At 41.4% G+C, this 15077-nt stretch overlaps 1 protein-coding gene across 5 annotated transcripts in view; it reads left to right on the top strand.

Moving 5' to 3' along the window:
* CPED1 (cadherin like and PC-esterase domain containing 1) overlaps nt 1-15077 on the top strand; it is a 155625-nt gene that overhangs the window by 3162 nt on the left and 137386 nt on the right. For all 5 annotated transcript variants that reach the window (XM_064446700.1, XM_064446691.1, XM_064446677.1 and 2 more), the window contains one exon: nt 9113-9299. In XM_064446700.1, coding sequence (XP_064302770.1) covers nt 9113-9299 — 187 coding nt within the window. The remainder of the gene's footprint in view (nt 1-9112; nt 9300-15077) is intronic.

Raw genomic sequence — 15077 nt, 5'->3', positions numbered from 1 at the left:
TTTAAATCTTCATGTATGAACCTGGAAAAGTACTTTAAAATATAGTCCAAGTTATTAACATTTTAAATTAATTGGTCACACATGTATTCTTATTCTATAAAGAGCCCAGGAAGTAAATTTATTAAAAAGAATCTATCCTGCAGTTACACAGTGACTTCAAGAAAACAGTACAAGAAGTCTTATGAAATCAAAGTTAATTAATAACTTTTATGGAAAAGAAGACTCTGCTGGAGATAATATTCTTTAGGTAACATCCAGTGTTTCTGGGTTTTGAGGCATAGCATCTGCCTCACTGCAGAATCTCTTCTGACTGGGTAGGGGCAGGTTTAATTCTCACTTCCTTCATAGAAACAATTAGTATTGTGTTGAGCCTGCTGTGAGAATTTAGTTATGATTGTTATTGCATGAGCAAAATCCCCTTCCAAAGTCTGATAATTTCTCCATTGAGAGTATGCATAGCACTAAATGCCTCAAAAAAAAAACCAAACCCAAACCAACAAAAAAAAAAAACCAAACCCAAACACAGACCAAACAAAAAACAACAGGAAAAAAAAAGCTGGTACCTTTTGTGATCCAGTGGGGGAAGCAGAGGGAACTTTCTCATTTTGGAAAGTTCCAGACAAATGCAGAAAAAGCATGGGGGTGGAAATAGGCAATTTAATCTGTAAATGTGTCTTTAACTACATCCAAGATGCCCTGGGCACATAGTCAGGCTGCCTTTTTTAAATTGCAAAAATGCAGATTTCATTCATAGCCTGGAAAGCCTGACAGAGCTCGCAGAGCTTCTCCCTCAGATATCACACATTACAGGAGTTTTAAAAGCTGCTGGAGATCTGGTCCTGCAGCCCCATTTTCACATGAACAGAGGTCAACATTTTCTAGTATAAAATTAAATGTTAATATCTGTAGCATGAAAAATAGAAAGCTTATTTCTGAATCTCCAGCATTAAAGGCATTTGAGGGAGATATATCCAGCAGCAGGCTGTCTTCATGTTCAGCCAGGCACACTTACCTCCTGCATGACAACATATTTGCAAATATATATGGTAAGGAGAAGAGTTGGTGCTTAACATCAAAACTGAAATAGGTATCAACAGGAAAACCCCATACAAGCCCTGTGTATAGGTTTGCCTGACATGGTATTGTGCCAGAAATACGTTTGGTATCAGCCAAAAGTAAAACCATTACACTCAAGTAATTTAGCTCTGCTTCTCAGCCAGTTCTGAGAAGAGCTAATTAGCTGGTTACACTGTGTTTCCACTCTCTGAATTAATTCAGCCAGAGCCAGCCTAGGTGTCTGCACAGCCGTGGGTTTTGCCCAGATAGATGTAGTACCTCTGCTGTTGGGAGGAAAGAGTGAGACAGTATTGCCCGCGTGATAGGCACTGTTTTGGCAGACTAGCTCTCTAACCATGGCTAATGTATAAAAAAAGATTAGATTTAAAAATTTTAAGATGGGTCTTGAAGGAGATTATTTCATGGATACTGACAAAAGCATTGCTTCACATCCCATGGCCATTTAAGGCCAGCTGAGAAAAAGAAAACCAAGACATGCAGCTGATTATATGGGGATTTAATGAGTGGGTAAGGCTGGCATCTTAATAAATGAAATATAACAGGTATGGCAAAAAAAGCTGTCTTCGCTTTCAAGGCCCTCAACCTGCCACTTATGTTTGGTGTGAAAGATACACCTCCAAGATGAGCTATAATAAGGTGAGCAAACAAGAAGAATGAGAAAAGGGGTTTTTTTACAGCTTCATTCTGAACAAGTAGGATAGCATATAGTTTACTGGGAGTGGACAGTGTGAAAGATATAAGATGAAGACAGCTTGCTATGGCCACATCTCACAGATGCTTTGTGGAAAAGGAAAAAACAAAAAAAAAAGAGAGAAAGGAAACATGCTTTAGTCCTAACCAAGACATAGAGGAAGAGCCAGTCGAACATCTTGCACAGGTTACAGGCCCAGGTACCTATATTAGAAAATTAGGAGTGAAATTACTGAAAAGCTGAGAAATTGTAACTAGAACTTTAAAACTCTCTCTTGTCAGAGTCAGAAAGCTAGACTTCATAGTCAATGGAAATAGCTGCCTCTGATGCAAAATTCATCATGACTTAATGCAGACATTTAAAACAAATCTGATGAACTTCACCCTCTAAAGGCATATGTCTGGGGTTTTCTTCTATTGATTTTTTTGATGGAATATATTTACTTCAGTCAGAATAAGCAGGGAAGGAAGGGGGCAGGAGAGGAGTGCCATGGAAGAAGGCAGGGGGAAAAGAGACACTGGCTGGGGCAGGTACAGGAGGCAGAGTAGGGAACTATGGCTATGAGGTAATAGTATCCTCAGAAGGCACAGATGAGATTGTGCACAGAGGGTGCTGGATTTGTGCTGTGGAAGAGAAAGGGAGATAGGAATGGAAATGGAAAGAAAAGGAGACAAAGCTAGTGGGAACCTTTGAAATGTAAATATGTGAAAAAGGAGAAATGAAGCTCGATGATAGAATGAGAAGGGGTGATTCTGGCTTTTATGCAGAAATGGAGTGTGGTGAGAGCTCTGGATAGAAAAGATTACATTATGCATAATGAGGTTTGATACTTCTTTAAATTTAATCTCAAAAAGGATATTTATTTTATAGAGTACAGTAGGGGGATGAGAACTCTTTTCCTCCTCACAAAAGAACAAAGAACTGCTAGTATGAAACCTCTGTTAATAGAAAGCAATTGACAGATGTCATGGTATCAGCAACCAGTTTCCTTGGAATGATACCACAACCACATTGCACCCTATGAAAGCAGAACTTTTCCCCCTTTTCAGTGTAAAATGCAAAAGGCACTGAGGAAACAGCTATTTTTACTGCGCAGATAGCTGGAGATATTTTGGTGATAAAGGGCAAGGCTATTGTGGTAGCAGCCAGGAAAGAGGGGCAGGGTGGAGACTCTTTGCAGGAAGGGAACTTTGAGAAGGATGCAGCAGGAGCAAATGGGAAATGGAGGCAGAATCTCACTCCTGCCCTTCATTGGACCCCTTTCCTCAAGAGTAGCTGTTTTGATAAGGTGGTAGTTCTCAAGACAACGCTGTTGGTATCATGAACTACATGCAATCATAAAGCAAAAGCATTTTGATAAGAGCCCTGTACTTCCAGCTCAGAGTGCTGGTGATGACTATGCAAGTAACTCCAGGTTTGGATTTATGAAGTCATCAGAAAACAGCCATCAAAGTTGTGACACTAATCTAGTTGCTTTTTCTGTATTTATTCAGCAGACAAATCTAAGCAGAATTACATTCCAAATCTAACAGAACATAAAGACAACACTTTTAAATATCCTCCAGAAAGTGAAACAGGAAATTAACTTCCCTGTTACTTCTCGATACAGGAGCTGTGTGCACTCCCAATATAACAGTAGTATGACCAACTTACTATTTCTATGAACTTTTATGCAAACTTTGAAAAGAATTTAAAAGCCACGTTTGGAATTAATAAGGGTCTGCACAGTCCTGTAAATGAATGACGTAGGGCATTAGAACCACATGCTAAGTTTTTCTTATTGCTCTTCTTATTAATGCTGTTTAATATTCATGCAATAGTTTCTAGGAATCCCACTCATGGATTTTTTTGTAATGTTCTTGTGCTAAGTGGTATTTAGCAGCAAAGGTAATCGACACTTCCTTTGCTGGCTAAATGGGAATTTAGGCAGTTCTCTGCCTGTGCTGGTGTTGTTTATATAATGTTGGTTCTCTTTCATGGTATTTCTGTTGCAGTCCTCTTTCATGCAAAGGTCTTTTGGTTTGCATAGTGGCTCGTATCTCTCTTTTGCAGCTCATATATCTCTTTTGCATGAGGCCAGTACCTGCGGAAAGCAGAGGGGTTAAAGTAAGCTGCAGTCAAGTGATTTGAAGCTATTGGACAAGACTCTGACAGTCTTGGCTAGCTTAGTGTAAAAGAGTGACTGTCCATAATCAACATGGGGACTAACACCACCAGAACTGGGTAGTTGAAAAGATGATTCACAGTTTTTGAGTTCTTTCCTGAGAGAAGCTTAGGCAGACATGAGTTGGGCCATTATGTTAGGAAGAAGAATTCTGTTTCTGCAGTTGAAGTGATGGTCAATGAAATTCTATGGCAACATTTCAAACTGTATATTTGCTTCCTTGCCAGGCAGAGACAATGCACCAATATTTATGGAATTATGTGCTCCTCTTGGAATCTGAAAAAATGCCAAGGAACTGTTTTTCTCTCCTCAACTTGAAATATCTTTGCTATTTTCTTCTTGGCCAAAACAATGACAGTAATTATCTGTCATAAGATTCAGTTACTGACCAAATTTTGGATTTTTTATAAAAACCCAGAAATTCTGTACAACAGAGAAAAGCTTCAGAGACTAATACAATCAATTCTATCTTTATACATTCATAACCTAGAATCGGATAAACTGGTTTCAAGGAAAATGTCAAAACATTTTCTCTCTAACAGAGAACTTCACAGCTATGTGCAACTTGAAGACAGAACTAAGAATTGCAACTCAGATAATAGATGTCTATTTTCAGTCAGACAAGGATGGTTACGTAATTCTTGGGCTTTCATATTATATAAACTGGGCTGTTTGTCTCGTTTGTTAAGACCTCAGAGGAATATACATTTGCTTTGATTTTTTTTTAAACCCATAATAAATTTTATGGAGCTCAATTTGGATTTTTTGTGTTTTTCCGGTTATTCTATAAGCTGAAAACAAAATTACAAAATTCATTTTTATGCATTTTTATTCACTTTACAGGCCACTGTGGTTTGTTTAAGTTTAAGATCTTAAAGTTTAAGTTTAAGGCTGTGGATCATCTGTGTAACAGCCTATGGCACTAAAATGAGGTCAGTGACTCAGCTAAGTGCAATGGTTTGCAAGCTGTAAGATCAGGTATATCATGTCAAAGCTGACATAGGCCTCATCCTAAATCATATGGGAAATCTCAGCTCTGCTGTAAAGCCTCATTAATTTCTGTGGAGACAGCCACACTGTTCCCTAGGTAGGACGTGGGCCACAGATGTTCTTTGCCAATTCCTTTCACATAGGGTTTATTGAATCTGTATTAAACTGGCCTGCTAACAAATAGCCTGAGACTTCAAACTGGGGAAGAGCTAAAAAATGGTTGGGGGAAGAAAACATTTGACATTTAACAATTATTCTCAAATATTCAAGATGTTATGGATCCGGTTTTTTGGTCTAAGCCTGCTGTACGTTGAAGTTATAGGAATGCCAAAAAAATCAGAATCATAAAACATCAAAATATGTGAACAGCTTATTTTTATCTATTGCACTCTGTTTCTTTTATACCAGCTCTCTGCCCAGACTGCATTTTTATGATTGAGAAACATTTCATAAAAAACAGCAGACTCTTTAAGTGTATAAAGATGACTGCTATTGCTATAATATTGGAAATTCTGAAATACATCCAGTAGTAACTAGATCAGCATGGGCAGTGATGTAAGGCATTTTATATAGAGCTTTGGAAAAAATTATAGAATCACTGCTATCAGCATGCAGTTCGCCAGAATTTTTTTAAAATTCTGTGTAGCCAATGGGTAGTATAAAACAAAACAAAACAAAAAAACCCACCCTACATAGCACTGGCTTGGCAAGAAAACAGAGAGGACATGTTGCATCTTGTAACCTGGACTGCAAATAGCTCTGAAAGGAAAGGGCAGAGGAAATAAATTTGGCAACACTACGCACCGATCTTGAGCAAGCACCGTAAAAGGTGTCGAGCTACTTCATATTATTTAATAGTACCAGATTAGACATTCAGGTCAAGCTGTTAAATTTAGGACCCTGAATTGTCTAGGTGTCCCAAAGATCCTGCCATGGCTCTTTGGGAAGCTAGTGGATAGAAGTGCCTCGTGCCTAGCACCTGGGTGGTGGTGGGGAGGCTGGGAGCACAGGGATGCATGCCCCCAACCAGGCCTGCTCGGTCCCTCCCAGCCCTGCGCCAGGAGGCTTTGGACAGTGGCAGCCTGAAGGATTTTTTATGTGTCTCTGGGCTGTGTATCCCAAGGAAAGCCCTCTGGAGCAGCTGGTGGCGTGCTCCGTGTCCGAGGGCCATCGCAAGCCCTCTGACCGCCCGTGAAAGGCGCCCGGTGGGAGCCGGCGGCTGCACGGCCCAGTGGAGCTGCGCGGGGCCGTTTGCCTTTGTGTTTTGTGGAAGTGACCTAAGTTATCACCAGTGCTTGAACTTCCTTTTATTTTTTTTTATGCTACTATCAGTGTTCTCTTGAATATTTGCTGTTGCCAAACTAGAGTTGTAAACATTTCTGCTAATCCCCAGGGAACCGGGGAAGATCCGTCTGCATCAGCACTCGCTTTGGGGTGGGAGGGAGAGCTCCCTTCCCCTGCAAGGCCCTGCTGCGGGCAGGCTGGCGCGGACCCAGGCCTCCAGCCCCAGGGACCATGGGGTCCCCAGGGCCCCTGGGATGCCTTGAGGCCAGTTAGTTCCCATCCCCCAGTGCCTCGCAGCCAGACAGAGGGAGCAGGGGGGCCTAAGCTCGGCCTGAGGCCTCGAGACCCGAGGCTGCCAAGACCTGTTGCACCCAGCGTGGGCTGAGAGGCGGTGGCCAGGCTGGGGTGAGCCCTGTGAGAGCTGCTCTTGGCGTATTGCCCACAGGCGAAAATAAAGTTGCTTTAGGTGCTTGAGATAGAAGCTTTTAAAGCTTGTTTGAAACAAAATGCTTAAGGAGTGACACCGCAGGAGGCTTTCCTTTTGCAAAGAAAGGTGGTTTTTGTTAGCATGAAAAAAGCACAATAGCTGTTAGTGAGGAGGTGTGCACACAAAGTGCCATCAAGTCCAAGGTGGGAACCTCGTACCAGGCAGCAAACACCCTCAGCTGCACTGGGAGGGACGGGAGTGGGACAAGCTGTAATCGCCAGCTAAAACTGGACAAGGATGTGTCCTGGGCTGCAGCCCCTCTACGCTCCTTGTGTGTCCTTAGCTCACCCCACAACACCGGCCACTGCAGCACACATGGGATGGAAAATTGGATTTGCTCACAAAATAAAGTTAGAGGTGTCTCTCTCCCAATTTTTTTTTTCTGCAATGTAAGTGAAATGGAAAGTGGGAAGTGTCTGGCTGGACTGCCTGGAGGAGGAGGGAGGGGGAGAAGGAGCACAGGCGCGGGGCCAGGGCAAGGGCTGGATTTAGGAACAGGGAGGAAGGGAGGGAAATGGAGAGGAAGGGCTGCCAGCGGCGGCTGGTGCTGCAGGAGAGCAGGAAAGAGAGACGGTAAGAGGGGAGGAGGGAGGGGCAGAGGCAGAAGGGGAAAGAATGGCGGGTGCTGTGGTGATCTGAGATGCTCTAATGCTGTGCTTGCCACCTGATTAATGTGTTTTAAAAACGCTGGGATGCCGGGGAGGACATCTGACAGGTTACCTAATGCAGTTCCTGTGACTTTACCCTGTGTGGTTTGTGCTGCTTCTGGCCAACATGTGATCAACCTTTACTTGACTATCCCAGTGTCTAAAGTGGTTTTGGGGTGCACATTTAGCAAATATATGTGGAAGACTATGACAGTGTTGTATCAAGGTATTTTTCAGGGTCCCCTCATCCCGCTTTCCACAGGGGATGCCTGCTGTGGAGAAAAAGCAGACGTGATGTTAGAGGCTCAGAGCTCTCACATAGGTCATGCTCCTCACTGCCTCAGAGAAGCTTACGCTTCATCCAAGTGTAATGTAAAACTGCAGCCTGTAATTGGGGAACAGACTGCTGAGAAGAGTGACTTTATCACTAGATCTCAGGCCTATAAACAACTGGACACATCTTGAATGACGTTTGTTTATATCAAAGCATCTGTCTCTTTTTCATTGCGGTTTACTCTGCAAAAAATAGTGGTGCCTTGTTTGTGCAGCACTTCCTATGTCCAGTGATAAGCTTACTAAAATTAGAAGTTATGGAATAGCTTAGTTTTTAAAGGACATACTGCTGACTACTGCTAGGTTGAAATTCATGAACTTGACAAGAACTAATTTCATGTCCTGAATTCAATTCCTTAAATGCTGGTATGTTTCTATCATAAAGACAAAGAATTTTCACCACAAGAAAATCTTGTCTGTTAATGGTGTTTTTATTGCAAAAGAAGAGCTAGACTATTCCAGATATTAGTGACCTGTTTCCCACATGGAGCATCCTATTTTTATGCCTTATGTAAGACATGATATACCTCCTTTCCCGAACACTTGAAGGCAGTGACCCTGTAATTCAGTCTTTTTGGACCTTAATGTCCAGTTCACACCATCTCTTTGTGTTTGGGGTGGCTCTTTTCCATTTTTCCTTGCAAGAAGCTCATATCCCAGGCTATTATACAGAGGAGGGGTTTTGTCTAGATGCCCTTGTCCTGAGGCACTATGTGGGAAGACAGTGAATGGTAGACAATGCAAGAGGTCCTTGGGATTCATTGGGGACATCATACACCTTTCCACTCACTCCTATATACAAGTCTCTCTGCCAGCCCTCCTGGGCTAGATCATGTTGGACTAATAAGGCAATAAGGTACTGACAAACCTACACTTACTTTTCTGTAGACTGCTGTGCTTCTAGTAGTCTTTAGGATTCCTCTGCATGCTTTTACCTCAGTACTCTTCTTACGTTTCTTAATCATGCTGCACAGGAGAACTCAGACCCCTGCACTCACCATCTGCATAGGACCCACGTTCCTTAGAACAGTTAACATGGGACCCACCAAGTCCTCTCTGCTAGGTGACCCACAGGACAGCCTGAGGCCATGGTCAAAGTCACCTGGCAAGTGCTGTTATCAGCTCACCAGAACAGGCCATGTTTCAGCCAAAGGTGAAAGGAAGACCACAATTTAAATATCCTCCTTTGCTACCCTAAGCTTCCGAACCCTTGCAATATCAGTCCAATATGAATGTAGAAAAAAACAGAGAGGCAGGCAAAATGGAATTTGTGGTCAGAATTCCCTGATATAAAGAGAATTCTTAATTATACCAGAAATATTTCCTGGATTGTCACAGTAAGTTGCCAGTTTCTTTTTGTGAAAAATAACAACTATATATTATACTGCTGAGGAGTGTCCTATCTCACAACCATTGTCTTTGCATTGTGTTTGCTGTAGATCAATGACTCCATTCTCCAGTACTTTAGAAGCCATACAAGAAGAGCAGTTCTGTACGCACCTCCTGCTCACCGTGAAACCGACCGTCAGCTCTGTCAGCGCATCCTGGCAAAACATGGATATACAGTCACAGTCCTTGAAAACAGGAGATTGATGGAAGATCCCAGGCTTGAGGGTCCTTATCACAGTAAGAATAACTGGACTTAGTTAATTCATTAATTACCAAATGTTAGCCCTTCTTCCACTATTTTTCCACAGAGGTAAAGCTTAAACTCTAGATGCGCGTAAAGGTAAAAGCCAAATTCTAGCCCTTCCCAGTTACACAGCTAATTTTCCGCAATTAGATGATTCTTGCATTAGATACTTCCTTCTGTAAAAAAATGCAAGAGTGATTCAACATAGTCTTGACAACCAAATCGGATCAGTTTGGTTCCTGATGATTTCTCATACCAAATTCATCAGCATAATAACGGAGTGATTTTCAGTAGAGCATTTCATAGCAAAACAACTACCCACTACATTTGTTTTTTTCTCATTTTCTCTTTTATGGAAAAGCTGTATGCATGAATGTACACTTCTTCCTCTGCTAATGTTTTGATTGTTCTGTAATATACACACTAAGCTTGTTAAAGAACACGATAAAGAAGAACTACATTTTGCACTTGCTGCAGATGCTGGGGTAAATTACTGCTTGTTCTTAGTTCCTGTTAAAACTTGATCCACAGTTAAAGCAGGCTACTGAAGAAGATAGATCTCTTACACATGGGACTGTAGCTTTGTGGTGTAGGGGTATGTGATGCCTGATAGAGGAGCTTTGGGCACGAGTTATATGTATTCTGGCCATGTTTAAGTGCTCTTGGACACCTTAAAGGTATGAACTGAAACTGTGATATCAGTTTGATGTTCTGTTGGAAGTCAATTTCAGAACTGGAAGGCTTTGAAAAAAGTACACAGGCCACCATTCTGTCAGTAGAAAAATGGTGTGGTTTGTTATTTCTCATGCTAAGGGGAGTGCCACTTGCATCACATTCCTGGGGTTACCAGAAAGCTCAGTTTTGCTTCATGCTTTAACCAATCAGAGTAGCTTCACAGATGAGAAACATAATTATTTTGCATGGAGGAGGCTGCTCAAAATCCAACCACTAATTTCAAGTTTCTTTACGAAACTTTCTTGAAAATAAGGTACATGCAGTTTTCTTGGAAGGCTGTACTGAGAACTACTAAATTGTCATCACCTCACTCTTTTATTTTAATCTGTTTTCATATGCACCCTTCAACCACTCCTTGCCTTGAGTACTTTCCATCCCAGAGTGACGAGACACAGCATGTCCACAGGTTTTGCTAATGTCAGATGAGCTGCAGAGAAAATATAGTGCTCTGGGGACCGTGTGCACCACCTCCGTGAAATACTTTTGTTTCAAATGGCCAAGGAAGTGGGTATGCAAAATCCAGTTATGACTTAGAAAAAATCACTGTACTAGATTTTGCTTCAGTGATCAACTCAGGTTCAGGTTCTCCAGTACAGGTTTTTACCCTCCAAACACTGCCTCTGCAGAAATCAACTTAACTGTGGGTATTTATATTTTACAGGCTAGCACCAGTACTTACTGCAGGATTTTTCCAGTAATTAAAAAAAAGAAGTAACAAAAAGGTTTTAGGTATTTTCCAGGAACATCCTACAGCTTCCAGCAGATGTTGGAGTGTGTAAAAAAGTCAAAGGCTTGTCAATTTAAGGTAAAGAGTAAGAGTCTACTAATTCCATTTCATGGCAACATAAGTCTGCCTTTAACTATTCCCTGTGTTATGTAAGTGCCTGGCTTTAAAGTTATGTTTTAAAAACAAGAAGTAAAAAGAGCATGTCTGCATACCAAACCAATGATCTTCTCTTAGAACTAAACAAGTTATGCTCAGAGTTATTTTTCTTTGCCTGTAGATGATGAGGTTTACTGTTCTGGATGGGATAGTACTCCTTATTATGGAGAAGGGTATTTTAAGCTATGCTTTGTCATAATATTTTCCTAAGAAGAGTGTTATAAATTATTAAAAAATATGTTCCTTGAAGCCTCTATTAAAAAGATATAGATAATGGACTGATAAATATAGATCATGAATGTCATGAAAAGTCTGTAAGAAGAGTCATTCCTTCTTACTTGGAATTATTTAGCAGCTCTATCCAATGCTTTTATTTTTGTGCAGTCTGTCTTACTCGTGTAACTTTCAAAGTTCACTCTAATTTTGAAAAGATTTTTTGTTTAGAATGGCTGAGAGCCAAGAGTCTAGCTGAAGTCTTATATGGAAAAAAGTTCACCGCAAAACATTCCTAACCTTTTTGCACTGGCCCGCTATTAACTTTGGGACCAGTTCTGCTCCTGTTTGAGACCCAAATGTGACAGCTCTGCACACTGATCTTCCAGAGATATCCTCCACACCTGGGCTGCAGCACTGTGTTGAGTTCATTGCTGTCAGAGAAAAACAGAAGAACAGTTTTCTTCAGTAGACATTTGTCACTTCTTACAGACCAACCAAAACATTTTGAGTTTCGGTAAGTGGAAGATAGTTGGCTAAAAAGGAAAAAGATACCTTTTTTTTTCGTCCCCCCAAGCAAAAAGACTGTGGTTTATGGGTTTCCTATGAAAAATCTGTACAGATGCTTTCTGCAGTAAAATATAAATTATTCAGACCCTTATTTTTTTCACTGAAAAACAGCTCTGTCAGTAAATTCTCAAGCAGCTTTGGTTGAACAAAAAGTAGCTGTGCTTTCACCATTCCTTAGCAATTAAACCCACATGGAGGGAAAAGCCCATGGACTGATGATGTCTGTGCCTGCTCTGAGCTCCCTGAGTCTTCCTTTTGCGGCAGCCCTAAATGAGCCGGTTTTTCTGTAAGGTTTAACACATCTCTTAATCTGCTTCTAGGAAGGAGATAGAGAAGCGGTACTGTGTTAGCAGCAGATGATGGGATAGTCAAGTGTTTGTGGAGAGCTGGGATTGCCACCTTGGGCATGCAGCTGCTGCTGGGGTAGATCCATTTAGGCATGGTCAGTGTCTCCAGTGTCAGTGCTAAGCCCATCATGAATCATGCAGTTCAAATGAAGTTGCGTAACAGCTGATGAGAAAGATATCAGGTTGTATTGGCCAGCACATCTATAAATGGTACACTTGTTTTGTTTGGCAGCGAGGCAGAAGATGGTGCGCATGGTGTGTTGTTCCTTCCTTCCTCCTCCTTTTTTTAAAATGTGAGAATCTGCTCATAGAGACATAGCCTCTGGGACATGTTCTGCCTTCGCTGCAGCCTGGCAGCAGGTTTGAAAATGGTGTCTCACAGCTTCACATGTGGGCTTTCTCCTGGGATACTTCCTGTGCTGAGCCGTGCAAGCCGCAGGCCTTCCTTCCCTCAGTCCAGCAGAGAGCTGTGCTGCTTTATCAGAGGTGAGTGGGGCGAGCTGCCTGGCTTCAGAGCACCCTTAGGCTCTTCCAGAGTGGCAAATACTGGAGAAGAACTTGCCAAATATTTTTCAGAGCCTTTTGCCTTCTCCCCTGTCCTTCCAGTCCAAGAAGCTCTCACGTCTGGGATCTGTGGGTCCCTATGGCTCTGTGATGGCCTGCCAACATTTTCAAACTTTAAAAAGGAAGTGTTATCTCAGAAATTTGCTGCATTAAAACACATTTCTGCCCTCCAAAAATAACGTTCCCTAGTTACTATCTGCTGCCTGAACCTTTCGCCAGATGACATCTTCTAAGATAAATAAACTACTTATATCTTTCTTTCTGGAGCCATCAGTCTTTCTGTCCTTTGTTCAGTGTGCCTGCCTCATTAGTCAGTGGTGTCCTTCCCTTAATAAGCATTTCCTTCATTTCTCAGTTCTTCACCTTTACTAATATTTAGGCAAATCTCAGAAAACTGCAGGCTCGAAAAAACATGTGCAGCTGTATGCTACAAAGCTGACCAGCCAGTTTTAATTCATTCTTCAATAACATGCAGAATTCTGTTGTTACTGCTAGCTTTTGGAATGGAAAAGATTCTGCATAACCTTAATGATAGCCAGTCAGTTTGGCCATGGAAAAAAGCACGTCTACTCAGGCTGCTGGCAAACTGAGTGCAATGTAACATTATATGCTCCCTGCTGCCTTAGAATGTTAATTTTAATAGTTTGGTAGAAGTTTGTGCAATTGCAATATGTGACTTTAGAAAAAGAATCATAAACCATTTTCATAGCATTGATTTTACGTAATCGTTTCCTATTTTTGGAATACTACAATTAAGTATTTAAACTTTACTATGGCTTCTGTTTGCAGTTTGAGCGACATCCAGTGAAGCCATACCATTAGAAAGATCGTTACAGTACATATATTGATTTGGGTGGTTTTTTGTGATTTATTGTCCATAAGACACATATTGAACCCATCTTAACTTTGGTCAATATTTACTTCTTGGGTCAGTAATTCTTGATATTTATTTCCACTGAAATCATTATCAGCTTCATGTCCTATTCATTCACCTGAGATTGTTAAGTGGAGATCATATAGTATATACATCCTTAAATTTACACATATTGCAAAAAATATTAGATCTGAAGTTATTTCCTCTTTGCTGACTTTATCAATATGCACTGAGCTCTGTTCTGTTTTCTGCCATTTTAAGAACATGCTGTGTTTAAGAATTTGGCTGTATAAATTAAGCCCTGGTTCCAGCAACTATGAGGATGATTTGGCTTTTTGCAGATGTGGGAGTGGTGCTTGGGTGGAGCTGCTCCAAGAACGGGAAGGGATGACTGAGACAACACCCGTGGGACCGAATCTGAGCGAATCTTGGCCCTTCTTTTTATGTGCTGGGGCCAAAAGATCCATCTGGCATTTAAGGTGGCATCTCATGGTGCAACTTAGGTATTACATCAAGAAGTGAATAACCTCTCATTGTTAAACCAACCTGAATATGTTCAGACATAACTAATTTTGCTGTAAAATGCTGATTTTGAGAACTGTTGTATTGTTATGGCAGATATAGCCTCTGCTGCCTCTCATTAGCTCTCTATAGAGTGTTCTGTTGCTTCCTTGTACCCAGTGGTTGCTCCCTGTAAAATCTGCTGCTTGGGGAATGTCAGGAAGCATGATCCTGCAGGAGCAAGCACAGGTGTTCAGCAGACATGGAGTGATGCTAGCTGCAGGTTTCTGTCTCTCTCTGGATGCTGCATGACTGAAGCAGCAGTTGGTGACAGATAAAGAAAATTCTGCTGATTCTCACAAAAAGCAATTTTCCTAGCCAGTCTTTGTCAATTTTTCATTTTGTTTTGTTGGCTATCCATTGGAAAAATTGCTCTTTAAAGAAAATCTGTATTTTCAATGGGAAGAAAATGTCCATGTCTGTTCACTTTTATTCACAGTAGGACTAGGAGGCAAAGTTGCCACAGCAGAGTTAGAGATGGAGAAACTAGAATAAAAATCTAGTGAGTCACTGTCAGAACTAGGATAAAATGCATGCTCCTTGCTGTATAGCCTTATGTTGTTCCTTTAGCATACTGTATCACCTCTAGTACTCCTCACTATTCATTCTTTTGACCAGAGGCTAAATCAGCAAAAGAATCAGCTTAATTGCTGACATCTGGCCAGAAGCAAGGTAGGAACTTGCAGAAGTGCTACTTCATAAGTGCAGCCAGTAATGGTTTCCTCAGGGCTGCTAATTAGTCTAGAGAATAAACTACAGCCGTGGGTTTTGGAGGCCCCCAGGACCACTGTGTCTGGTGACTGTCAGACATCTGCTTTTCATTTTCCAAGACATACTATATCAGCAAAAGTAGTGAGAATGAGAGGAGGTGGTAGAGACAGGAGGGCACAGTGATTCTCTTTCTTCAATGAGTATGAAGACTGGTATGACTGGGGGAAGAGAGGTACTTGTTAATGCAAAAGTCTACTGCCTAGGAAAAAAGAATAATCTGTTCTTCATGCCAATAGTAAATAGGACATGAAGT

This window comes from Phalacrocorax carbo, chromosome 1, assembly GCF_963921805.1.
Source record: "Phalacrocorax carbo chromosome 1, bPhaCar2.1, whole genome shotgun sequence".
NCBI classification, from domain to species: Eukaryota; Metazoa; Chordata; class Aves; order Suliformes; family Phalacrocoracidae; genus Phalacrocorax; species Phalacrocorax carbo.
This window is presented reverse-complemented; position numbering and strand designations above follow the sequence as displayed.